This window comes from Neovison vison, chromosome 8 (assembly GCF_020171115.1).
Source record: "Neovison vison isolate M4711 chromosome 8, ASM_NN_V1, whole genome shotgun sequence".
NCBI lineage: Eukaryota > Metazoa > Chordata > Mammalia > Carnivora > Mustelidae > Neogale > Neogale vison.
The window spans coordinates 20,415,298-20,442,672 of record NC_058098.1 but is presented as its reverse complement, the minus strand read 5'-3'; the positions used below and the strand labels follow the sequence as shown (position 1 = coordinate 20,442,672).

General features: G+C 46.8%; 1 protein-coding gene across 1 annotated transcript; it reads left to right on the top strand.

Moving 5' to 3' along the window:
• On the top strand, positions 1-26,693 carry ACTR5 (actin related protein 5). Its single transcript, XM_044263041.1, has 9 exons — positions 1-399; positions 1,574-1,803; positions 4,278-4,447; positions 9,571-9,788; positions 10,491-10,673; positions 18,541-18,657; positions 19,650-19,789; positions 21,411-21,543; positions 25,988-26,693. Exons 1-9 carry the CDS (start codon positions 1-3, stop codon positions 26,243-26,245), a joined length of 1,848 nt encoding a protein of 615 aa, XP_044118976.1. The 3' UTR covers positions 26,246-26,693.
• The last annotated feature ends 682 nt before the right edge of the window (positions 26,694-27,375 follow it).

Here is a 27,375-nt window from a genome sequence, read left to right as displayed (position 1 = left end):
ATGGCGGCGGCCGGTGCGGTCGGTCCGGTGGCGAACGTCTTCCCGTTCCGCGATGCCCGCGCCGCGCCAGACCCTGTGCTGGAGGCCGGCCCGGGTGCTCTCGGCCCACTGCCGGTGCCACTCGTGCTGGACAACGGGTCGTTCCAGGCCCGCGCCGGCTGGGCATGCCCTGGACCGGACCCGGGCCCCGAGCCGCGGCTGCAGTTCCGCTCCGTGTGCGCCCGCGGGCGGGGCGGGGCTCGGGGCGGGGCGGGCCCGCAGGTGGGCAACGCGCTGGGCAGCCTGGAGCCGCTGCGCTGGATGCTGCGCTCACCCTTCGACCGCAACGTACCGGTCAACCTGGAGCTGCAGGAGCTGCTGCTGGACTACAGCTTCCAGCACCTGGGTGTCTCCTCACAGGTGAAGCGGTGGGGGGATGTGGGTTGGGCTTGAGGGGAGAGGTGAGATCGCAGCTCCCCGCATTCCGCTTTGGGAGAGGACGTAGTCACTATGGTAGTTTTCATTGTCATTTAGTCATTCAGCCAGCCAGTCGAATAAATCTTAAGCGCCCAACGTGTGTAAGCCCTGGGCTAGGCTCTTGGGAGTACAGCAGTGAACAATAAACAAGGCTCCTTCTCTCTTGCCGCGTACATTTGGGTGCTCGTTTGTTATCAAATTCATTTATTAACTAAACTGTATTGAGCACCTTCTCTGTGTCAGGCACTTTTCTAGACTACATCCGTGAGTGTAACAAAATTTCCTGTGCTGTGGATCTAGAAAGGAAAGACATTCTAGTATGAAAAGGCAGACTAATAAGCAGTAGAATTAAGTAGTAGATTCTAAGGCATGGTAGGAGAGGAGAGGATTGCATTTTTTCAGATGGCCAGGGTAGGGCAGAACTCAGGGAGAGGGTGAGGTTCCAGCAAAGATTGAAAGAGGTGTTTGAGGGAGTAAGCCATGTGAATGTCTGAGTGAATAGTATTCCAGAGGGAACAGCCAGTGAAAAGGCCCTGAGGCAGGAGCGTGCCTTAATCCTAAGAGCAGCCAGAATGAGGGGAGAGTAGTAATTGGAGGAGGAAGTCAGAGAGGTGATGGAGCAAATCCCATTTGGCTTTTAATTTTGTGAAAGAGGAACGATTAGCAAAGAAAGGACATGACTTCTGTTCCAAAAGGATCACTATAGCTGCTATGAAGATTGGACTGGCATGGGTTATAGGGTAAAACCAGAAGACCAGTAAGGTGGCTGTTGAAATAACCCAAGTGAGAGGTGGTAGTGACTTAGGTGAAGGAGACCGGGGAGGGGGATCTGATAGAAGCAAATGGATTCTGGAGGTAAAGTGAAGATGGAGCCAACATGATTTGCTGACAGTTTGGATGGGGCTTGACTTAATAACCTTAAATTGGCCCTACTTTCACATTTTCTAAAACAGCTTCCAATAAAGATGAGAAGAGTGTTTTATAGTTGCTTCTGGTCAGGTTTTTTGATTGGAGACCAAAAGTAAATTCAGTCTTTACAGTAGGACTTTGGTTTCTTTTATGCCTTAAAAAGAGTATTCTTTTGTTACTCTTTGTTCTCCCTTTTCTTTCAAAGTAGGGCTGTGTTGATCATCCCATAGTTTTGACAGAAGCTGTGTGCAACCCACTGTACTCTCGACAAATGATGTCTGAGCTTCTTTTTGAGTGCTATGGGATTCCTAAGGTTGCGTATGGAATAGACAGCCTCTTCAGCTTCTACCACAATAAGCCAAAGAACTTGATGTCCAGTGGGCTCATCATTTCCTCTGGATACCAGTGTACACATATTTTGCCCATCTTAGAAGGGAGGTAAGTAACACTGACAGCATTTGAGTGCTGTTTTGAGAAGCATTCAGGAAACATTTATTGGGTGCCTGCTTGAAAGGTGAAATGGAAAGAACAGGTATTGAACTGTGAACTGGCTTCCGGGCTTGGTTCAGTTGAGTCAATTCACCTTCCATCCTTTGTGACCTCCTGGAGGGAGTTGCAGTAGATGGTCTTTGAGGTCCAAATCCATAATTCTAGAATTTTTGCTATTTTGGATTATGGCCAAAATAGCTAACATAGAGTGGGTGCTCCATAAAATGTTTTGAATAAATTATTTGAATAATTTAGGGGCACCTGAGTGGCTCAGTTGGTTAAGCGTCTGCCGTTGGCTCCGGTCATGATCTCAGGGTCCTGGGATCGAGCCCTGCACCGGGCTATCTGCTCAACAAGGAGTCTCGTCTTCCTCTGCATCTCCCACTCACTCATGCTCACTCTCAAATAAATAAATCTTTAAAAAAAATTATTTGAATAATTTAAACAATCTTTGTATTCTGGAGTCACTTTTTTATTAAGAGGTTATTTTTTTGTTTAAAGCACTTTAATCATGATTGTTTAGACCTTTTTTTTCAGATACAGTGCCTGGTACATAATAGAGGTACTTATTAAGTATTTCCAAGATGGATAAAAGGTTAGAGTAGTTTCTGTCATTTTTTTTTAAGGTTTTATTTTTTTATTTGACAGACAGAGATCACAAGTAGGCAGAGAAGCAGGCAGAGAGAGAGGAGGGGGGAAGCAGGCTCCCTGCTGAGCAGAGATTCCAGGACCCTGGGATCATGACCTGAGCCAAAAGCAGAGAGGTTCAACCCACTGGGCCACCCGGGTGCACCAATTTCTGTCATTTTTAACCCCCCCCCCCGAGATTTTATTTATTTGACAAAGAGAGCAAGGGAAAGGGGAGAGGGAGAATCAGGCTCCCCACTGAGCAGGGAGTCTGATGCAGAGTTCAGTCCCAGGATACTGGGATTGTGACCCCGGCTGAGGGCAGACACTTAACTGACTGAGCCATCCAGGTGCCTCTAAACATGTTTTCATTTAATAGTTGGACTTTTATTATCTGAGAAGAGACTTGGCCAGTATTGTACTCTCCTGAGATAACTTCTTATTGCATAAAGAGGGCATGTAAGTAGGGAGCGGAGCCTTGGTTTTGGAATCCAGTGCCTGGGTTTGCAACCCTATTGAGGATGAGGTTATTTGCCCTCTTCACTTAGCTTCTTAACATGTAAAATGGGGGAAGAACTGATTTTTCGGGGCTACCTTGAGCATGAAATGAGATAATGTCGGTGATGGCATTTTGTGAACTATGAAACAGTCTGAATGTTTAAGTTAAAATAATTGTTGAATTCATTGATACTTAAGGTGGTCATTTCTCTTAAAGTTTCTACAGAAATTTATGAAGATAATACTTTTTTTTTAAAGATTTTATTTATTTATTTGACACCGAGAGGATCACAAGTAGGCACAGAGGCAGGCAGAGAGAAGGGGGGAAGCAGGCTTCCCGCTGAGCAGAGAGCCCGATTTGGGACTCCATCCTGGGACCCCTAGACCATGCCCTGAGCCGAAGGCAGCGGCTTAACCCACTGAGCCAGCCAGCTGCCCGATAATACTTTTATACATTACTGAATACTCCTGGTATATGGAATTTTATATTTTATGTAAACAGAATATGTGGAAATTAAAAATATCATTGTTAGTTTTATAGCATATTGAGAGACAAGTATTTTACCTGAAAGCTAAGAAATGAGCACAGTGGAGCCTAGCCTATTCTGTACTGGCATCTGCTGGTGAGCTGTGGTATCACAGCAGCATGTCCGTGCAGCAAGATCCTGGTGCTCTGCTCCTCTCAATTTCTCACACTGAGAAGAATGTCATCATTCTGGTTCTCTTCCCCTTCACATCATGTGAAAGGAACCTGGTCCTTTTAGGAGATCGCAATAAGTCAGTGTGTGCTTACTTACTTAATGTGGATACATAAGTAGAAACGGACTATCTAGGGGAGGGATTCTCCAACTCCAGCCTGTGCTACGTTTACCTGGGAAGCTCGTTAAAATGTGTATTCCCAGGCCTACCCCAAAGGAAATAAGTCCTGAGAATTTGGCATGTTTAACATTTCCCCCAGCTAATTCTACAAGGACCGCAGTTAGGAGAAATGCCTGACAGGTGACATAAGAGTCTGAATTCGGAGTACACAATCTTCCCATTGAACCTTGTTTCCTTCTGAGACTCTTTCCGGAAGTTAGATGCCAATGTATCTGTGTGTGGACTAGGATTTCCTGCATTGTCTAAGAGGACCCTTTTATTGTCCCTTCATCTGTAGAGTTTTCTATTCCCTCAGTGGATCTTTTTCTTCTTTGTTCATCTGGATTGTTATCCTTCCCCCGAACTCCCCACAAAATATTTCCTGTTCTTTCTTCCACGTTGCCACAATGTCAGTGCTGTTTTCCATTCCTTGATTGTAGGTTAGATGCTAAAAACTGCAAACGCATCAATCTGGGAGGAAGCCAAGCAGCTGGCTACCTCCAGCGCCTCCTGCAGCTGAAGTACCCTGGGCACCTGGCAGCCATCACATTGAGCCGCATGGAGGAGATCCTGCACGAGCACAGCTACGTTGCTGAAGATTATGTGGAAGGTAACGAAGAGGGCGTTTGCCTGTGGCTTGTAGATACTGTACATGGAGAGTGTTGCTTAAATTGTTCCCATGATGACTTTTCTGCCTTTTAGTATCCCCTCTTTTCGGATTTGCTTAAACTATTCAGTAAACTGATAACTATGTATGTGGGTTCTTTTTCAAAAGGGCTTTGGCTATTTAAAAAAAAGTTGTTTTTTTTTAAGATTTTATTTATTTATTTGACAGACAGAGATCACAAGCAGGCAGAGAGGCAGACAGAGAGAGAGGAGGAAGCAGGCTTCCTGCTGAGCAGAGAGCCCGATGCTGGGTGGGATCATGACCTGAGCTGAAGGCAGAAGCTTTAACCCACTGAGCCGCCCAGGCGCCCTGGGCTTTGGCTATTTTACTTCCTTTGCCTTTCCATATAGATGTTAGGATTAGCTTGTTCATATCTACAAAAATGTTCTGTCGGGATTTTGATTGAAAGTATATGAAATCTGTGGATTAGATTGGATATGAAGCAACATTTTAATTAAAAATCCAAAAACAATATTAAGTCAGGATCTAATATTAAATCTAGACTGGGGAGAAGTGACATTTCGTACTATATGGAATCTTCTAGTCCATGAATGTAGTAGGTCTTTCCATTTACTTAGGTCTTTATTGATTTCTTTCTTCAGCATTTTGTAGTTTTTGACATATTAATCCTGTACATGTTCTGTTCGATTTATGCCTCTGCCTTTCTTTGCTTGTTTCATTTCAGTTTCCACTCGCTCATTGTTCATGTATAGAAATGCAGTTAATTTTTATGTGGTGACCTTATATCCTTTGCCCTTGCTAAATTTATTTTAGTTTTTTGTAGATTCCTTGGGAATTTTTGTATAGACGTATCATCTGTGAATTTGGACAGTTTTATTTCTGCCTTCCCAATCTGTTTGCTTTTTTTTTTTTTTCTCCTTTTGTCTTACCTTATTTTACTGGCTGGGACTTGCAGTACAGTGTTGAATAGAGTGGTTATAGTGGGCATCCTTGTGTTGTGCCCAGAGCCTGTTTTTGAGGTGGTGGAGGACGTAGTCTTTCACTATTAAGTATATGATGTTAATGAGAAGTTTTTTTGCAGATGTCCTTTATCAAGCTGTGGAAATTCCCTTCTGTTCCTAGTTTTACTAAGTATTTTTATCATGAATGGATTTAGAATTTTGTGAAATGCATTCTCTACACCAATTGATAGGATCCTATGGTGTTTCTGCTTTGGACTATTCATAGGGAAGATTATAATGGTTGATTTTGGATGTTGAACTAGCCTTGATTGGGTGGGTGATAGACCCCAGTTATTCAGGTATATTATTCTTTTTATATGTTGCTTTATTTGAGTTGGTAATATTTTATGGGGTTTTATGTCTATAGTTTTCTTATGTGATCTTTGTCTGGTCTTGGTATCATGGTGATGCTGGTCTTGTTAAATTAGCTGAAAAGTGTTCCCTCTTCTTCTTTAAAAAATTTTTAATTGATTTTGGTGGGGAAGAGGCAGCAGGAGAGAGAACCTTAAGGAGGCTCCATGCTCAAGCTCTTGAGCCCGACACGACCCTGAGATCATGATATGAGTCGAAACCAAGAGTCACATGCTTAACTGACTGTGCCACCCAGGCATCTCCCCGCCGCCGCCACTTTTTCTATTTTCTGAAGAAGATTGTGTAGGTAATTGATTTTTTTTTTTTCTGTAAATGTTTGATAGAATTCTCTAGTGGAACCATTTGAGCCTGAGGATTTCTTTTTCTGAAGACGTAACTATGGATTCAGTTTAATAGATATAGGACTATTTAGGTAATCTCATTGATGTCTTTTTATTATTTCCTTCCTTCTACTTGCTTTAGGTTTAGTTTGCTCTCTTCTAGATTCTTAAGGTAGAAGTTCAGATTATCATGAGATCATTCTTCCTTGTAATATAAACATTTAATGCTGCAAATTTCTCCTTCAGCATTGCTTTTTCTACATTTAATATATTTTCATTTTTATTGAATTCACATCTTTTCTAATTTCCCTCAAGACTTCTTTTTATGAACCATTGATTATTTAGAAATGTGTTTTATTGGGGCTACATCAAAATAAAAATCTTCTGCACAGTGAAGGAAACAGTCAACAAAACCAGACGAATGGGAGAGAGTATTTGTAAGTGACACATTCAATGAAGGGTTAGTATCCAAAATATATAAAGAACTTATACAACTCAACACCCAAAAAACAAATAATCTGATTAAAAATGGGCAGAAGGCATGAGGCATGAGGCAGAAGGCATGAGGAAGCATTTCTCCGAAGAAGACATGCATCACCATCTTTTCACCATCACCATCAAGGAAATGCAGATCAAAACCACAAGGAGGGGCACCTGAGTGGCTCAGTGGGTTGAACCTCTGCCTTCACCTCGGGTCATGATCTCGGGGTCTTGCGATCAAGCCCCACATTGGGCTCTGCTCAGTGGGGAGCCTGCTTCCCCCCTCTTTGCCTACTTGTGATCTGTCTCTCTTTGTTAAATAAATCAATAAAATACTAAAAAAAAAACCCACAAGGAGATACCATCTCATGCCTCTCAGAATGGCTAAAATAAAAAACACAGGAAACAAGTGTTGGCTAGGATATGGAGAAAAAGGAACCCTCCTACACTGTTAGTGGGAATGCATACTGGTACAGCCACCCTGCAAAACAGCATGGAGGTTCCTCAAAAAGTGAATAGAACCACCAGTGATTCAGGAATCACACTACTAGGTACTTATCTCAAGAACACAAAAACACTAATTCAAAGGGATATGTGTACCCTATGTTTATAGCAGCATTATTTACAATAGCCAAATTATGGAAGCAGCCCAAGTGTCCACTGATAGATGAATGGATAAAGAAGATATGTGTGTGTGTGTGTGTGTGTACACACACATAGATACACATACAATAGAATATTATCAGCCATAAAAATGAATGAAATCATGTCATTTGCAATGACACGCATTGAGCTAGAGTATTATGCTAAGTGAAATAAGAGAAAGATAAATCATATTATTTCATTCATATGTAGAATTTAAGAAACAAAACTAAATGAACAAAGGGGGGAAAAAAAGGAGGCAAACCAAGAAACAGACTCTTAACTATCAAGAACAAACGGATAGTTACCAGAGGGCAGGAAGATGGGGGGATGGGTGAAATAGGTGATGGGGATTAAGGAGCACACTTGCATGAGCACTGGGTGTTGTATAGAACTGTCGAATCACTGTATTGTACACCTGAAACTAACGCTATTATGTTAACTATATTGGAATTAAAATAAAAAATTTAATTAAAAAAATAACACTTTCAAGTTTTAAGGGTTAAATCCAACTTGATATTTTAATAAATAGTTGATGTGGAAAGCTAAAAGGTAAAATAAGTAAGGTGTTTTATTTTTTAAAGATTCCATGCATTTATTTGAGAGAGATAGCAAGCGCAGACAAACAGGGGGAACGCAGAAGGAGAGGGAGAAACAGACTCATCCCATGTAGGACTTGATCCCAGTACCCAGGGATCATGAATCATGACTTAAACCGAAGACAGATGCCCAACTGACTGAGCCACCCAGCTGCCCTTAGAAAGGTGTTGTTTTATAGCCAAGTATTTGGAGATGCTTCTGTTGTATTTCTGTGACTTATTTCTATTTTAATTTCATTATGTCATATCAGTGGAACTTGTGAAGGTTTGTTTTATGACCGTGGCGTGGTCTCCTTTGGCAAATGTTCCATTTATCCTTGAAAAGAACATGGACTCTGCTGTTGAGTGGAATAGTCTGTGATGTTGTTTAGGTTCACTGGTTGATGGTGATGGTCCGTTCTTCTATGTCCCTGTTCCTTTTCCATGCTATAGCTCTCAGTTAAGAGTTTTGAAATCTCAAGGAGTAATTGTAAATCTTTTATTTCTCCTTTCATATCTGTTAGTTTTTGCTTTTAAGTATCTAAAACACTTTTGTTAGGTAATTTAATATTTAAAATTCTTAGGTTATCTTGATGAGTTGACCTTTTATCATTATACAGTATCATTATATAGTATCATTATACAGTATCCCTTTTTATCCCTTGTACTTTTCTTGGCTTTGATGTCTACTTGGATATTAATATAGCCACTTCATCTTTATTTTGCTGAGTGCTTGCATGGAATGGTCTTTCCATCTTTTTAATCTACTTATATCATATTCAGAATGAGTTTCTTAATAGTTTTTTTTTTTTTTTAAACCCATTGTGTCAGATTTTATCTTTTAACTAGTCTGGTAAGGCCATTTAAAATTAATTATTCATATGTTGGATTTAGTTCTTTTGGGGTTATTTGAATATTTAAAAATTTTGTTTTGGTATTGGTATTTTAATTTACCTATTGTGTTTTTACTATATCTCTCTGTGTAATTTTTTAGTGGTTGCCCTGAGATGTTTATTATTATTATCATTATTATTATTATTATTTTATTTGACAGAGGAAATCACAAGTACGCAGAAGCAGGCAGAGAGGCAGGCAGAGAGAGAGGAAGAAGCAGGCTCCCTGCTGAGCAGAGAGCCTGATGAGGGGCTCTATCCCAGGACTCTGGGATCATGACCTGAGCTGAAGGCAGAGGCTTTAACCCACTGAGCCACCCAGGGGCCCCTCTCACTGTTTTTAGAATCTCATGTTTATTACTTTGAGTGGCATGTGGCAGGGTTAGCACCCCAGAGGCTCCTTTCTGCTTTATGCTGGGTTGTCTTATGTATCACATGTACAAATGTTGGAAACCCAGCAGCCATTGTAATGGTTTTTCACTTTGAATTGTCAAACATATTTTAAAGAACTGAAGAGGAGATGAGTCGATCACGTTGAACGAGATTTTCACCTTTTCTATTGCTTTTCTTTCCTGATGTTCTGAGTTTCCTTCTGCTATCGTGGCTGTTGGGCGAACTTTATGTCACAGTTCTTTGAGAACAGATCTGTGGGCATCATGTCCAGGTGGCACAGCTGCATTTTGTCGACGGGGTGCAGTCAGAGATTGGGTGGCTCGGGCTTTCTCCACCTTACCTGCGTCTGGAACCCTGGTATTGACTTTCTAATTTCTGTGCTCATAGTGTTTCCATTCCGTAACTTCCAAAATTATTTCTTTGAAGAACTGCAGAAATGGCGGTGCCCTGATTATTATGAAAACAACGTCCACAAGATGCAGCTCCCGTTTTCCAACAAGCTCCTAGGCAGCACTCTGAGCTCCGAGGAGAAGCAGGAAAGGCGGCAGCAGCAGCTGCGGCGCCTGCAGGAGCTCAACGCCCGCCGGCGGGAGGAGAAGCTGCAGCTGGACCAGGAGCGGCTGGACAGACTGCTTTACGTGCAGGTACGTACGCATCCCGGCAGGGGAATCCAGCCCTTGCGTGAGGCAGTCCCAGAAAGGTGTCTTTCTAGATCTTCTTCCTCCACCAGGAAATGCGGTGACTCTCTGATTCCCCCTTGGGGTCAGGAAGGAGCTGAGGGTGCTCAGTGTGGAGCTCCTCCACACAGGGGACCCTGAGCAGCAGGTGTCTCTGAGACAGTTGTGGCCTTTGGCTTCACTGATTTACTTTGGCCTTATCATCTCCTTTGTTTTATAACTTTTTAATTGAAGTGTAGCACACATGCTAGAAAGTGCACCGATCTCAAGTGTGTAGCTCGGTGGATTTTCACAACATGGAACACTCCATGTGTCTGCCATCCAGAACACTCCCAGCATCCCAGAAACCTCCCACGTGTCCCCTCTTAGCCAGTAACCTTCCCATGTCTTCCCTCAAAAGGTAATGACTGACACCTGTCACCGTAGATCAGTTTTGCCTACTCAGGTGGTGCTGAGGCGGCTATAGTGCAGCCTAGAGACAGCTGGGGAGGAGGGCGGCGTGTGAACTTGGGGCGGGAGGTGAGATTTTGTGGAGGGGAAGGCTGGGGAGTTCTGGGAGCCGCCTCCTGCTGTAGTGTTTCCGTGTGGCTTCCGAGCCCCTTCTCTTTCCTTCCCGTTGATGATTGCCCTGTCGTCTTTGAAGATGAATTGCGACTGCTCGGGTTTCAGGAACTTCTAGAGGACGGCCAGATGGATCAGTTTCACAAAGCTCTGGTGGAGCTGAACATGGACTCCCCAGAAGAGCTGCAGTCCTACATCCAGAAGCTCAGCTCGGCGGTGGAGCAGGCGAAGCAGAAGATCCTCCAGTCAGAAGTCACCCTCGAGGTGGATGTGGTGGACAGCAAGCCAGAGGTGCCAAGGGGCTTTGAGAGGAGGGTCCCACAGGGTCATTTAGCCTGAGGGTGGGAGGGGTGCCTGGAGAAGGCTGACATCAGAGACGTGACCACACTTGGGAAGGCAGCGCAGTGAGTGCCGTCCACGTGCACGTGGACAGGGAGGAGATGGCACCAACTTCATCCTGACCCGAGGGCTTTTATCCTGTAGACCTCTGGCCCCCCTTGGGATGGGGAACTGTGCATGTAGAGTAGAAAGAATAGTCCCACACCTGCGATGTGCAGCCATCTTGAATCTGAACATTCTCCTTCGATGGTTATTTGGGGTCAGTCACACACTTCCTTCTACTTTTTCCTGATATTTTCTTAAATATATTGTGGTTGATGTTTCACTTACTTCTTTTCCATCTTGATGTCCCCTAAGGACAGGGATCATGCTTCGTAATAGTTGATGGATTTTTTTACAGCAACAAGGAGACGAGCTTAATATAATATCTGTGCGTTGATTTAAGATCAGCCTTTTAGGACTAAAAGTAACTATTGGATAAGCTGTTTGGTGTTCTCTGTCTTTCCTTCTCACCTCCCCGCCAGTGGCCTGTTAATAAGTGCGGGTGTGGTGTAAAGGCAGGTGGCAGGGCCGTGTTAGGGCCCCAGGCGATGCACTCCTTCACACTGGGCTCTGCGCACCCATTCTCACGAGTTGGGTCGCTTGGCTTTAGAACTGGAAGAAAGTGTTAACAAGTGTGTGCGTGGTTCCTGAATCTGTCCACTCTGGAGTTCTAAGATGAAGGACTTGTTCATTGTCTTGTGACACTTCTGGGCCGGGATTAACCAGTTTGGGTAGGTGGCTTTTTTTCAATTGACCTTTAAATTCTAAAACCTATACTTTTAGAAAGAAGCAGTCCCATGGAAAAACCCAGTTTGGTGCTGGGCGTGGCACGGCTGCTTGCCACTGACTTCAGAAGAGCCCTGGGCTCAGCAGGAGGTGTGTTCTTACCCGGGCTGGCAGCTGGAGCCTCACTCACACCCTTGCCGCTGTCATCGTCCATCTCCAGCTCTCCCACAGCTGAGACTCCCGGAGGCCAGCAGCCGGCCAGGGCATACATGTCAGAGCAGACCCGAGTCAGGCTTCCTGGACCGCTGATGTGGGGGCGAGGGACCTTGACTGCTTTCTTACCCTTGTGTGCCTCCCCAGGTCAGCCTCGAAGAGCTCGTGTGCCTGGCCCCGCTCGCCTCTCCCAGTTGCCCGCTTGTGCTTCGGCTCCCAGCTGTTTTCTGGGATCCAGACCCATGTTGCCTTTATTGTCTATTCATCCGTGTTCAGTTCTCGTTGTGCTTAACACACTGGGCGGACATTAGCATCTTTATGCCAGATGTGTGCCGCTAAGCCACGGGCAGGCGAGGGATTTCAGATTTAAAAAGAAAAGCCCAAAGGACTGTAAAATATGATTTCCGAGCAGCTGAGGAGCCAGTTTTCCCTTTGTTCGCTTTTCTGCATTTGTTACAGGCTGTGATTTAGCTACTCGTTCATACGTTTAGCAGGTAATTATTAAATCCCTGCTTCATTCTGTGCTCTAGGAATGTATTCTCTCTGGGCTTGGAGAGGTTTGGAAATGTTGGACTTTCAGTAGTTTTTCTATATACAGTGAATTGAATGAGTTGATCTGTCCCCAAAGCGTTGAGGGTCAGTCAGCACTGACTGAGGGTGATTGTTATTGATCAGGGTTACAGTACTTTTTGTGGGATAAATGTGACCACAACACTAGCCGGCTAGTTCTGCCTTTCCAAAAGTATTTATAGTGTTTTGCAGCAGTGTAGTTCATTTAGAATGGAGGGAATTGATTTATGTGGATCAAAGTTCATATTGAAATGCCGTCCAAGTGGTAATGGCTAAATTGGATTAATCCGGCAAAATTTTTAACTTACAGTGTTTTCAAAAATCCATTTTCCCCCCCAACAGACTAGGCCATTCCAGTCCTTGCTATTCTGTAAGTATTGTGGTGAGGATGTTGTAAAGGAATAGACTTTGTCAGCATTCCTAAGGAAGTACTTAGACTAGAGGATGTTGGCCTTCCGTCACTGTAAGCATAGCAGTGGCCGGCGGGGGTGGGGTGGGGGCACAGTTTTAGAGCACCATCGCTTGTTGGAGAACACAATGAGCCTAACATAGAAAGTTTTCTTGCCTGATTAGCCAAGATCAGAGCTGGCCTCTGCTTATTCTTCTTTGTTGTTGTTGTTTTGTTTTGTTTTTTAAGATTTTATTTATTTATTTGACAGAACGAGCAAGGGAGTGGCAGAGGGAGAAGTAGGAGAAGCATACTCCTCACTAGGCAGGGAGCCCAATATGGAGCTTGATCCCAAGGCCCTGGGATCATGACCTGAGCCGGAGGCAGATGCTTAACCGCCTGAGCCCTGCAGGCGCCCCTGGCCTCTGCTTGTTCTTAGGCCACTCAGTCAAGATTGTTCCAGGGAAACATGCTGCATCTTCTCTGATGTGCTTTGGCAAACTAACATTCTGTTCGGTTCCAAAAGAATGCCTGTTTGTTTTCCTGAACGCCACACAGTGCATGTGGAGACTCTGGCAAACCGTAGAGGGAGAGAAGCCAGCTGGTAAAGGACTCTCTTCTCTATAGGATTGCTATAGCCCATTGTCGGCTTTGAAGGTATTAGCTTCATTTCTCTGAATCCTACGAATTAGGATAAGTAAAATATCTTTCTGTCTTTTTTTTTTTTTTAAAGATTTTATTCATTTGACAGAGAGAGATCACAAGTAGGCTGAGAGGCAGGCAGAGAGAGAGGAGTAAGCAGGCTCCCTGCTGAGCAGAGAGCCCGATATGGGGCTTGATCCCAGGACCCTGAGATCATGACCTGAGCCGAAGGCAGAGGCTTTAACCCGCTGAGCCACCCAGGCGCCCCTCTTTCTGTCATTTTTAGTGGAGCTTAGAAGTTATGTTTAAGGGGGCATGCTTCTGAGTACAGCTCGGTGAAGGTGCGTGATGCTGGTTTTGCTGTAGCTGAAGAAGCCTGTTGAAACTCAAGCATTTTACAATCCTGTGTTCCAGGGAAATTGGAGGGTGTGCCCCAGGGCTCAGTACTCAGTGGTAGGCTTGGTATGCTAGGGACTAGCATGCCATTAAGGTACGTTTCCTGCGCTCCTTGGTACCTAACAAAATAAGGCTATCGAATCCTACGTAGCTGCTAATGAAGCTTGTCTGGTGGGATGGTAGATGTGTGTGGGAATTTAGGTGAAGTTTTGAGAAAGGATTGGGATATGTGAGTTGGGCCCTGAAGGGTGATATGATTTCAGTAGATAGCAAGCAAGCAGGGACGGACGTTACGGATGGAGATGTTTAGATGCAAAGCAGCACGCGTGCAGGGATTACCGTATGTTGGGTGTGCGGTACGGGGGATGGGACAGGGCAGGGAGGCAGGGCCAGCCTACGGAGGTCTTTGTCAGTCCGCCTGGCTATTGGCCTACAGACAGCCCCTTCAAAGGCTCTCTGGCAAGGAAAGAATCCAAGGAGACTTGAAATTAGGAAAAGAGCTGGTGGCAGTTAGGATGATGGGTTTAGGGAGGGGTGAGGCTGGGCGTGGCAAGGCGGGGTAGAGATGTGTGGCAGCAATCTGGGGGAGAGCTGATGCGGGGGAAGAGGAGCCAGGGGGATGGGGTGGAGGAGACGCTTCAGAGGGGGCAGCCAAGGATTTGGGTGCCACTTAAGGGCAGTGGTGACAGGAGTGGCAGTGGCTGTTAATACAACGTGTGACATGTGTCAGACCCTGTGCTGAGCATTTCTGCAAGCATCACCTCGAGTTTTCACAGTTCTGTCAGTACGATATTTCCATTGGGGCAGATAAGGAAACTGAGGTTTAGGAGAGTGAAGAAATTTGCCCTGGGTTGCACAGCTAGAGGTAGTACTGAGGATCAGACCCAAGCGACCCAATTACAGGTTCACTGTGGTCCCGCTGAGGTCCCATGGAGGTGCTCCTGAAAGGCGGAGGCTGGAGGAGTGCGTTTGGTTTGAGCACCTTACCTTCAAAGTCTCTGTGGGACTTCAGGTGGAATTTGCCAGGACCCAGCTATGGAAGGAGCTAGAATCGCATGGGGAGTGAGAAAAAAAAGATGATTGGGGAGGCCAGTGCTTAGGGGTCCAGGGGCCGAGGGAGAGGAGAGATGAGAGAGCAGCAGGGTTGATGGGAGTGTTCTAAGAGCAGGGGTGGCAGGCTTAGCCTCGGATGGTCGATGGCACAGGAACGTGGAAGGACAGGAGGATAGGTAAAGAGGTGGGATGCAGGAGAAATAGAAGCACCTGAGACAAGCTGCTGAGAACTGTCAGTGGTGACTAGAAGGGGGCTGAGAAGTGCCTGCTCTAAGGGCATGCACAGGGGAGCAGAACAGGACCACAGGCCCGCCAGCGGCAGCTGGGACTTTCCCCCTCTTGCTCATAACCATGAGAAGCCTAGTTCACTTACCCATTGCCGTGTGGAAAAGCACCCCAAACTTAGCATAAAACAATGGTCGTTCTTGGTGCTCATGAATTTGACGGGTCAGGAATTCAGACAGAGCGTGGCAGGGATCTCCGCTCTGTGCTGCCCGGGGCCTCAGCTGGCAAGACTAGGACATCTGGGGACTGGGAGCCCTGGAGGGCTTTTCACTTTGCTGGCTCCTGGCCTGGGATGACTCAAAGGCCAGGCCTAGTGAGATGGTGGACCCGAGCACCCACACGTGGCCTGTCCATGTGCCATGGGCTTCTCAGCATGGCAACTGGTTTCCAGGAGGGGACTCCCAAGGGAGAGGAGCCAGAGAGCCAGTGTTTCAAGAGGTCAAGGTAAAGGGAGCTGTGTGGCCTTGTATGACCTCACGTTGGAAGTCTCATGGCACTGCATGTACCATACTCTATTGGCTGGAGTTTCACAGGTCTCTGCTAAGATTCAAGGGAGGAACTAAACCCTACCTCTTTATGGGGGAGTGCCATAGCCCCCTTGAGAAAGAGCACGTTGGATGGAAGATATTGTGACTGTTTTTGAAAAATACAGTCTACCTCAGGGCAGAAGTGGAAAGAGCATTGGGTGGTGCCCTTTAGGATTTGGGAGTGGCTGTTGGAGCCGCAGAGCGGCCAGAGTAGAGGTGGAGGGTGGCAGTTGTGATTGGGCTCCCGGGTGGGTAGAGGAAGGTGTGTGTGCACAAAGGAGGTCAGAGAGGTCAGAGCAGTGGAGGTTGGGATGAGGATGAGTAAGATGAGGGTTTGGGGAGTAGAGCAGAAGGTAGGCGAGAACCCCCTGGAGCCCAAGGCTTGCCTTTACTCATTACTATTTGGGGGAAGGACCCACAAGTTTTGCCTATAGTTATTTTAAATACACAGGTGACATTTTTACGCCACCAGCCTGGTATTATAAAAATTACTTAAGGGGCCAAGATGAGTGCCTGGTTAGAAGAGTTCGGTTCTCACCCCACCACTGCCCTAGGGGTGCGCCCTACTCACAGAGGAGGAAGTGGGCTCACACTGTGCCACTGTGACCCTCTGGTTGCCATTCAGCGCTGGACTGATGTGACCCTAAAGCCTCGCCTCTTTCTGTAACACCGCACCACTCCTGGTTGCTTGTTGTCCTAGAGGAAGGACAAGCCACCAAATGAGACCGAGTTTTCATAATCTGTTTCCGATCCTCTCTTGGAACCCTGGAGTTCAGTGCCAAGCCAGCACAGGCACAGGCTCTTCGAGGGTTGGGGCTTCTTTCTGGGAGATGAGAATCTTCCAGATTAGAGACCACAGACCTCCTGGGAGGCACTCCTTCCCCAGCGCTCTGCGGCCCCTGCCAGGGCAGAGAAGCCTGTCATTTCTCTCAGTTGGCCTTGTTGCCTCTTGCACATCTTCTGTTCTCTTCTTGTTCACCCTGACCTCGGGTAGCTCTTCCACCCCCGCGGGGCCCAGTTGTCTCGCTGCGCTCAGACTCAGTGACGTATAGAATTCGGCTTGAGGCAGTGCAAAGACTTCGGAGCTAGGCCATCTGTCTTGTTCTGAGTTTCTACCACTTACTAGTGTGACATGATCTTGGGCAAGTCTCAATCCCCTGATGAGCCCATTTCCTCCTCCATGAAGTACAGAAGTCATCTGTGCAGGGAGAATCGTGAAGTAGCGTGTTGCCTGCTCCTGAATTAGATTCGGTATTCAGATGGCTCTCGCCTTTCTTTGAGAGCAGGGTCCATGGATTCTTGCCTCCCAACCCACCTCCTTTTGTCCTTAAATTACCTGTGCCCCAAACAGTCCCTTTCTTCCTGCTCTCTAGTCTCAGATGAAGGAGTGTTCTCGTCCTTTCCAGGGTTTATTCTCTCCTTAAATACAGTAGAATCCTCTTTATTGAACAGAATTTAGGATACATTGTCCCCTATTCTTTTTTTTTTTTTAAGGTTTTTATATTTATTTATATGACGGAGAGAGAGCGAGAGAGGGAACACAAGCAGGGGGAGTGGGAGAGGGAGAAGCCGGCTTCCCCACCGAGCAGGGAGGCTGATGTGGGGCCCAGTCCCAGGACCCCGGGATCATGACCTGAGCCAAAGGCAGATGCTTAACTACTGAGCCACCCAGGCACCCCCAATTTCCCCCATTCTATAAGCCATATATGCGTATGACTGTTGTGTGTGTGTGCTGGAGGAGTGTTGAAGGGCACTGCTGAGTTTAAGAATGAGTTTGAAGGCCATCTGGGTAACTCAGTTGGTTGATCTCAGGATCCTGAGATTGAACCCTGTGTCGGGCTCCACAATGAATGTGGAGCTTGCTCGGGATTCTTTCTGTCTTCCTCTCCCTCTGCCCCTCCCCACTCATGTGCACTCTCTTTTTCTAAAAATAAAAACAAAAAAAACATTTAAAAAAGGGAGGTTGAGTGCTAATTTACATTGTCAATATATTATGTTCTAGAGAATTGTATTTAAGTGCTCTGAATTATATGGGTAATTTATATATGTCACAGACTCCAAGGATAAGGCCAGACTCAGAGGATATATACTCTACGCAGGGACCTCCCCTCGGGCATGCCAGGTGGACAGTCCTGAGTCAGCTTGGGTCCTCCCAAGACACTGTCTCCTAAGACAGTCCTTTCTGTGACAGCTGTCATTGCTAGAGCGTTCTTGCATAGAATTTCTTCCTGTAACTTCTCCCCCTTGAGTCCAGAAGGTAGAACTCTGCCTTTCGCATGGCAGAACGACAGATGGCTAGAGGTATCACCTAGAACCACACCATCCCCTGCCCAAATTCTTTCATCCAGGTCAAAATTACAGTATACCTTAAGCCCTCTACTGGAAGTGATGTCAGCATGTGTAGGCTCCACCCAGGTTGGCTGTGGCTGAAGAGGAAAGCCTGTTCTGTGGGGCACCATAGTCCCAAAGCCCTCTGCCACCTCAGCAGCTCTTAGTCATGTCTCCCCTACAGTGGACTGGCCGATAAGGGACTACTTATTAAAGCCCATCAGTGTTGGCCCTTGAATCGATTAAATGTTAAGAGATTTATTTGACACTCTGTAGGATACCAGCTCTTGCTCTGTCTCCCCCAGAGTTGGCATGTGTGGTCTTACGCCTAACTCAGGCAGCAGGTGGCTGCTACCCCCCCACCCCCGCCCTGGGCCCGCCAGAGGGCTCTAGGGAGAAGGTGCGAGTTGAGGTTTACGTGCCGTGGGGGACCGGAGCAAAAAGCCCTTGTCTGGCTTTTTAGGCTTTTAATCCTTGTGTTCACATGTCTTTTTCTTCTTTTTAATAGTTCAGAAATTTTTTTATAGTATTTATATAAACTTCTAGGGCACGGATTGAAGCATCAGTTCTTATTCATGACGGTGAGCTATTAGAGTGAAGGCCTCCTGAAGTTACAGGTGCTGTTTTGTTCTGCTTCTTCTGTTCTTAGACCCCTGACCTGGAGCAGCTTGAACCGTCTCTGGAAGATGTGGAAAGCATCAATGATTTTGAACCCTTGTTTTCAGAGGAAACCCCAGAAGTGGAGAAGCCAGTCACCACTGTCCAGGTCAGGCCCCTGGAGCCCACACCAAGCTTCTGCTTTGAAACTGTTGGCATAGATGACCAGTCTGGCCTAGTCTGCTTCTTCAGGAATACTTTTGCCAAAAAAAAAAAAAAAAATTCCAGCTGTATTTTCTAGAAGTTGGGGGGGGCTAGGGTACTAATACTAAAATATCTAAAGTCAGGGCTTTTCCTTTTGATGGACTGGGGTTCCAGCACTAAGATTGTGAACCTGTGGGGAACAGTCCGCCTTGGTAGACATATTTAGGCAAGTAATTGAGGACTTTATTTTTATTTACTTATTTTTTAAAGATTTTATTTATTTATTTATTTGACAGAGAGAGATCACAAGTAGGCAGAGAGAGGCAGAGAGAGGAAGGGAAGCAGGCTCCCCGCCTAGCAGAGAGCCCGATTTGGGGCTCGATCCCAGGACTCTGGGATCATGACCCAAGCTGAAGGCAGAGGCTTTTGACCCACTGAGCCACCCAGGTGCCCTAATTGAGGACTTTAGACCTGAAGCCTAGCTTTACTGGTTTCATTTAAATTTAAACATGGTAACTGTGCTTAATCCTCCTTTGGGCCTGCGTTTCTGTCTGTTTCTGTCACGGCAAATGGCAGCCAGACAGACTGTGCTGAGTCTGGGCCTCACTTGGGAGAGCGCTTTCCCAGCTGTGCGGGGCCCAGGCTGCTGAGCTGGGTGCTGGCGGGAGGCTTGGTCTGGCTGTGCTGGGCTTTCCCGCTGCTGCTCTTCCCCAGCTGTCTTTCCCTGCAACACGGGGACCATTTCCTGATGCAGAGTTGAAGATATCTGTGTAATACAGAGGTGGGAGAAAGGCAGGAAATGGGATTCTCCTATCAGGAGAGTTGGGGAGAGGTTATTCTAGAAGGAACGAAGGACAGAATCTCTGTTGGCACAAGAAATACAGTTTGAGGGAACTGGCAACTGGAATGTTTGTCACTGTGGCCTAAAAATATCTTCTAAACCTTGGGTTTTTAAAGCCCGTGTTTAACTTGGCAGCCTACCATCAGCTGTTTGTTGGGACAGAAAGAATTCGAGCTCCAGAAATTATCTTCCAGCCGTCCCTCATAGGGGAGGAGCAGGCTGGGATAGCGGAGACCCTTCAGTACATCCTGGACAGGTGAGGCTGAGCCTTCTTTTCCTTTGGATTTTCCAGAACCGTTTCCTCAGATTTTGCAATGAATGGTAGATGGTCGGTTATTTGAAAATCTGCCCTACACCCTCCTTTTCATTGACTTGCTGCGCTCAGATGGTATTCTTCACCTCTCCCCAACCCCGGCACATCACGGAGGCTCTGTAATTTTCTTTTCTTTTTTAAAAGATTTTATTTATTTGAGTGAGAGAGAGAGCGAGAGCACAGGCATGTGCACACAGGCTGGGGGCGGGGGAGGGTAGAGGGAGAAGCAGACTCCCTAGTGAGCAAGGAGTCAGATGCGGGACTTGGTCCGAGGACTCCAGGATCATGACCTGAGCCAAAGGCAGACGCTTAACTGACTGAGCCATCCAGGCGCCCTGTAATTTTTTTCTAAAAATGTAAATGCTCAGTTGATTGGAGGAGCTTTAAGAAATGCTTTGATGTTTAAGCAGCACAACAAGATATGCATGGTGGCTTTCATATAAACCTTGACATTATTGAAGGCTGGTGATATTTAAATATCCTAAAAGTATGCAGAGCTTATAAAAGTTTCTTTTTTCCTTGCAGACATTTTATTTAAGAGTTTGCACTTCCATAAACTGCTCCTCCCCCATCCCATTTATACAGGCATTTTCCTGCGGTGGGAGTTTTCGTAATTCAAGCTGGACAGTGGGGAGCATGATTTGTAGTGCTCTGGCTGCTCTCGGTTGAAACAGGCTGAAAACTGGCACCTAGCAAGGAAGAAAAGCTATTGCGGCCAGTGTTTGAGTGGCTTTAAGCTTTGTTTTAATGGGAAAGTGCTCAAACATGTATAAGATAAACCTGTTATTTAAGAAAAAAAAGGAAAAGAAAAGCACGCAGCTGGAAAGGTGGGCCGGCAAAAGGGAGGCAGGACTTTTTGGGGTGATGGAAATGTTCTGTTTCTTGATTGTGGTGCTGGACCTCATCAAAATGTTTGGAAATCAGTCCTCCATAAAGTCAGTTTTTTTTTTTTTTTCAAAGTGTGCTAAGAGATACAAGACTTCTAATCCTGCTAAGGAAATGAATCCTATGAAGTTATAAGTGAAAAATGGAAGGTTTTTTTTTTTTTTTTTTTTTAAGATTAGTTTATTTATTTTAGAGGAAGAGAGAGGAAGAAAATCTCAAGCAGGCTCCATGCCTAGTATGGAGCCCAACATGGGGCTCGGTCTCATGACCCTGAGGTCATGACCTGAGTTGGAATCAAGAGTTGGATGCTTGGCTGATTAAGCCACCCAGGTACCCCTGGAAATGTTTTTTTAAAGACACTCTGTGCAGATGTTTTCTGTTTTGTGCCAAAACAGGTTGGTTGGTTGGTTGGTTGGTTTCTTATTATTTAATATTTTATTTATTTATTTGAGAGAGAGACAGTGAGAGAGAGCATGAGTGAGAAGGTCAGAAGGAGAAGCAGACTCCCCGTGGAGCTGGGAGCCTGGTGCAGGACTCCAGGATCATGACCTGAGCTGAAGGCAGTCGCTTAACCAACTGAGCCACCCAGGCGCCCAAAAAACCTTAGGTGTCTACATGGGCATTCTCCTCTGATCCTATGTTTGTAGGACTATGCCAAAAGGAATCTTCTCTGTCCTAGGTACTCAAAGGACATTCAGGACCTGCTTGTTCAGAATGTTTTCCTCACTGGTGGAAACATGATGTACCCTGGGATGAAAGGTAGAATCGAGAAGGAGCTGTTGGAGATGAGGCCCTTCCAGTCTGCTTTTAAGGTACTGCTTGTTCACGTAACCAGCTGTTGTGTAAAGAGCATTAAGTATTTGTTTTCTGATTATAGAAGTCATAAATACAGCATAGAGGAGGGCAATTACTTTCTGTTCCAACATCCAGAAATATCCACTGTAAACATTTCTGGAGCTTTTCTTCTGGTCTTTGATACATGTTGAATTTTTAAAGCAGAATGGGAATCATGTTTTATGTATTTCTCTGTGTTTTTTTCTTATTGGAAAAAGACACAAATCTAGTAAAATTCAGGGACTACAAGGAGTACACGCTGAGAGTATATTGTCATTCTCTTCATCCACCCCTCCTTCTAAGGACGAAGCTTCTCTTGCACAGATTCTCTGTATGTGAGTGTGCCTTGTAACCTGCATTTCTTAACCCGCCATGAGTGTTTTCCCATGTCATTGTTCTTTCAAAACATTTTTTTTCTTCTGTATGGTATGGATGCCTCATAGTGTGCCTACTGAATCCCCAATCTCTAAGAAATGTGGTCTCAGCCCCCATCGAGGACCAGGCACCTCGCAGATGCTGAGATGTCCTAGACCTAGCCTCTAGCTGTAAGGAACCTGCTACCTAAGGGGCAGCAGCCGATTAAATAGGCCATGATAGCCCAGAATGTGATGGGCGTCCAGGCAGGGGCACCTGTCCATTTCGGAGTTGAGGAAGGTCTCCATGGAACTGAGTCTTCCCAGAACGAGGAGGTGTGTGCCATCCAGACATTGTGGGCTGGGGTGGGGTAGGATGGAGGGAGCATTGCCGAGAGGGATTAGGGTTAGTTTGAGCAAAGGCCCAGGGGCCAGAGGCCTGCTGAGGGAGTGAGCTACTGTTGAGTGTGGCTGGAGCATAGGGTTGCTAAAGAGGAGTGGAGGGGGTTGTGGTGGAGAGATAAGCAGGCCCCGCCTGTCCTGCTGAGAGGCTGACCTTGGTCCCCTGTGCTGCATGATGTATTACACACCCACGGCATGGTCTCTGGGTTCTGGTCCTTACTCCACCACCACCGTTACAGGATTTTGCCAAGACTTTGTTTTGTCAGTGGTACAGAGGGGTATTCAGAACTGTGCTGGCTCACTGTGCTGGTGCAGGTCAAGTGCTCAGCATAGGGCTTGCACAGAATGAACACTTACACATTAGCTGTTGTATGGGGGGAGGGTCCCTGGGACCACCCCGGGTTCCGTGATTTCACAGGACTCATTTATATATAATATAATCACATATCGTACTCACTTGTAATCCTACTCATGGCTATAGTTTGAAAGGAAGCAAAGCAAAATGAGTACAGATTTAAATTGCATGGTGTGACGTCCAGGGGAAAGCAGGTACAAGCACCCAGAGTCCTCACCCAGCAGAGTCACACAGGACAAATTTAATTCTCCCAGCAGTGGGCTGTGACAATACATGTGAAATGTCACCAACCAGGGAAGCTCATTAGAGACTGTGCTGAGGGTTTCTATTGGGAGCCGATCATGTAGGTACCCCCTGCCCGGCACATACCCAAATTCCAGACTCCCGGAAGGAAGCAGGTGTTCAGCATAAGCTGCATGATTTATGCAGACATCAGGAGCAGTGAGCTGCTTTTGCTAGTCGGTGGTAGAGGCCTGCCAGAAGTCCAGGTTTGCAGGTGCCAGCCAAGGACAGCCTTATAAGCCGTCAGGCCTGTGGGTTAACTCTTTCCTGCTCAGCTGTTCTTATAGGCCCCACGGGACCATGAAGGAGTCTAATCATGGGAATCATTTCATTCAGTTTGAATATTAGGAAGCTGTTTGACTGTCATGGAAAACGGCGTATTAGGAGAAATGCCGGAAGCAGGAGGCCAGTTAGGAAGCTCCCAGGCTGTAGGATTGAGTCTTCACTCTACCAATGTGCAGTATCTCCTGTGATCTGACCTTGAATTACTCCAGCATTACCTCTCATCACTTCCCCTTCCACCCTATACTTTGTTCCCCAATATGCCATGTTTTCTCACCTCAGGCCATTTGCACCTGCTAGTTCTTTTTGTCTGGAATACCCTTTCCAGCTTGATACTCATGTTTCCCTTGGCTGGCTTAGATGTCACATCTGCCTGAAGCCTTCCCTCTCCTTACCTGTATTCCTTACTAGACCCACCTCCATTAGCGAAGGATGGATTGTCTTTGAATTGTCATGCCCTAGGTCTTAGGTCAGTGTCACTGGGTGATATGCAGGAAGTAAGCCATAGGGCATTGGGAGAGGGCAGGAGGGAGTTCGTGTGCCAGAACTTAAGGGAGTGAAGCTGTGAGAACTGAGTAATAGGCTGGATTGGGGAGAAAAGTGTAGGACCCAAAACAATTCCCAGATCCTAGGTTGGGCAGTTGGTGGGACAAATATGACATTCCCTGGACTAGGAATTGGGAGAGGAAGAGCAGAGGGTGCCGAATGAGTTCCACTTCGGGGGGCGGGTTGAGTTGGGTTTCCAGTGGGATGTCCGGAAAGCAGTGACTCATAGGCTGCTGCTGAGCGCTCCAGAGAAAGGCAGAGGGTAGACTCGGATCCTCTAGCGTAATGGCGGTGTTAGTGGGCACCGTTTGGAGGATAGGTGATGTCCATGATTACGCCTTACATAACATCAGCATTTAAGGGCCTTGGGAGTCTGGGTGTGCCCATGAAGGAGACTGAGAAAGAGGTGGTGGGTGGGAGAGGCAGGAGGAGGGCCAGACTGGGCAGAGTGGAGGGGTGGGTGATAGTACGGAAGGGGAGCGCGGGTGCACGCTGGCAGGCTTGACTTGTGATGACACATCGTATCATTGGATGTTTAAGATCTGTTTCTTGATCATCGCAAAAGCCTATCCTGTGAATTATTTTGTGACCATTAGCTGTAGGAATGCTGCCAGATTACTCTTCCCAGCTGTCTTTTAGCTCATTCGGCCTCGTGGTACAGCCTCAGCCTCCGTCCCTTCCGCCGCTGCCTCTCCTTTTCAGCTGCAGATGTGATAAGTGCACGTCAGGCCAGAATTAACCCGATACTCAGCATTTAGGTTATGTATTCAGCAGTTCAGACGTGAACAGTTTAAGACCCTGAGATGTGTACATGCACATACTTTCCTTAAGTTTCTGTTGGTTTATTTAAATAGCAGAGCGTTTTAATATTCAATTATAGTAGTGTTTTAAAAGTGAAATGAATAAACTCAATATAAGTCCAAAAAATCCCAGCAAAACATTTAAAAACATTACTGAAATCTCAGACAATTTAAACAAGCCAAAATGAGGATAGAAAAAAAATCAGAACACTTGTGGTTCAGCCACTGTGAGTTAAATATATACATTTGGTTCATTTTCTTCTCTTGTGTTTGATTTTAGCAAGAAAAAAAAAAAGATTTTGATAGCTTGTTTTGTGACCTGTGCTTTTCTTTTTCTTTTCTTTTCTTTCTTTCAAATTACTGTTTCTCTGTGCGAGGAGGTTCATGTCCAGGCCTCCTTCCGTGTGTGTGTGTGGTGTCCCATTGTAGTCCGTGCATCTTACTGCTTTTTCATTGTGAATGATGCTAGCTCCCGTTTACTGAATGCTTAGTCTGAGTATCCCACTGCCTTACCCTCATTCTCCCTGGCTCCAGAGCCAGAGCTTAAGGGCTCTTGTCCCAATTTATTGACAGTTCCCTTCTTCCAAGTCCCTTCCACGTCAGCCCCGTCGGTCGGTCTCCTGAGGTCCGTGCAGGTGTCTCTGCTTCATCTGCCTCTCTCTGTGCTTGCTGACTCTACTTTATATCACCTGCCCATTTCTTCAGAAAGTTCTGAAACCCCTGCTCTAGCCTGGAGCTCCTGAGGTTGGGGAAGGGAGGTGGGAGGGGCCTGGGAAGGCAGGTGGCGACTCTGGGAAACAGGAAGCCTGGTTTGAGCTACAGAGGATGTTCCCTGCTCCGGTCAGTTCAGCTGAGGTGAGGGGCTCCCACGGGGCTGCTGACCATGGCCTTGCTCTGACAATAAGCAAAGGAAACAGCCCTGGCAGCATCCTGGACAACGCCCCAGGCCCTCCTCTCCGCTCCCTGCTCCTGAGGCTCATTGGTCACCGTGGCCAGACCCACCTCGTGTCAGCCCCTGCTTCTCTCTGCTCACAGAGTGGGCTTCGGGGCGGGAAGGCCTTTCCTCTAGGAGGAGCGCCCGCTCCACTTCCTCTCTCCGGCCGGCCGCTTGTGGTCCACAGCGTTGGCCCCGTAGTGTCAGGTCTGGTGTTCGGAAAGTGACTGGCAGCCATTGGTGCTGTGAAGTTGAGTCCGGCGTGCTCGGCATTCTGCGTGTTGCCCTGTGGGGTCTGCGGCATCCCAGCTCAGCGGGACTTGGAGGGTGCAGTTACTCACCAGGGCCCTCCCATGTGTGTATTTCTGGGGATACCACGCAGGGGGCTGCGGCGGGGCCGGCTGAGCACTCACTCCTGGAGCCCCGGGTGGGGAGATGGCCCTCTGCTGAGTGCTCTTTATGTTTCAGGTTCGGCTTGCTTCCAACCCCGTGCTAGACGCCTGGTATGGCGCTCGGGACTGGGCCTTGGACCACCTGGACGATGACGAAGTCTGGATCACCAGGAAAGAGTATGAAGAGAAGGGGGGAGAGTACCTCAAGGAACACTGTGCGTCCAACATCTATGTCCCCATCCGTCTGCCCAAGCAGGCCTCACGCTTCTCAGACACACAGGCCCCCGGCAAAGGCTCCGGGACCAGTGGGGGCAGTGCTGGCGAGCAGGCGTAGCTGGCACCCCCAGGATCTGGGGCCGTAGTGGCCAGTGTGGAGGATGGTGGCTGTACTAGCTGGGTCTTCCCTGAGCCTGCTGGCAGCGCTGGGCTACGAGGTGGATTTCTCCTGGGGAGAACAGTAAGGGACCCTGGAAATTACCCTCCTGAACTGCATTCACCTGGGGGCTCCTGCCGTGAAGAGACTTTCTGGTCTTTGCTGAACCAAGGATGAGCTGTGGCCTCAGCTTCCCGCAGCAGTAAATGAAGACGGAATGGAGGACAGGGCTGTACAAGATGTAAAAAGTTTATTTCTTCATTTAAAAAATCCTTCAAAATTTATATTATCCATGTAGCTCTTTTTCTGACTTAATTCAGAAATTGTGTGAACGTCCAGCAGGTGGAGACCTTTCACATGTGAATAAGGAAAAGGTAATGTTGGTTTAACAAAGCAATCACCCATGAGATCTCAGGAGCTGGAAATGTTTTCCTTCTATTATTTCCTCTTAAAATAAGTAAAAAGGGCCCAAAGAGGGTAACCAAACTGCACAAAGTTTCTCCATCAGGTACATGCTTCGTGCCCATTTCTGAATGGGCAGAAATGAGGCCTTAGCCTAATGTTTGTTCATACTTTCTGTGCTGAAAACTCTTGTACCCTGTGAGGCCTTCCTGCAGATTCTTTCCATACCCACAAGTTTGTTAGCTACTTAACTTCTTCGACCTCTCAGAAGAAAGAGTCTGGAAAAAGTGAATCCTGTCGCTGCCTCGGTTTTGCCATAACCTTCCATTCCCTGTTACCTGTGCAGCTTCATCTTAAATGGACAAATGAGTCCTCTCTCTTGTAGAGATTGCTCGGGGTGAACTGTATCTCTGGAACATCTCTGGTCATTGAGCCCAGAGGCCCCTGAGGCGCTAGTGACCTGTCACACAATCTATCCACTTATATGCCGTGGAGCCTCTAGCCGATCCCTCTTGTGAGGCCGCCTCAGAAGCTGCTGGCTCGTGCAGCTTTCCAGGGGCGATCTCCTAGATCTGCAGCCCTCGGGGGTTAGGAACTAAAGACCCAGTGGTGGTGGTGGTGGAGATGGAAGAAGACTCGGGCCAACCCAGGGTCTCCAGAGCCCGAGGACTGAGGAGACGGTGATAGGC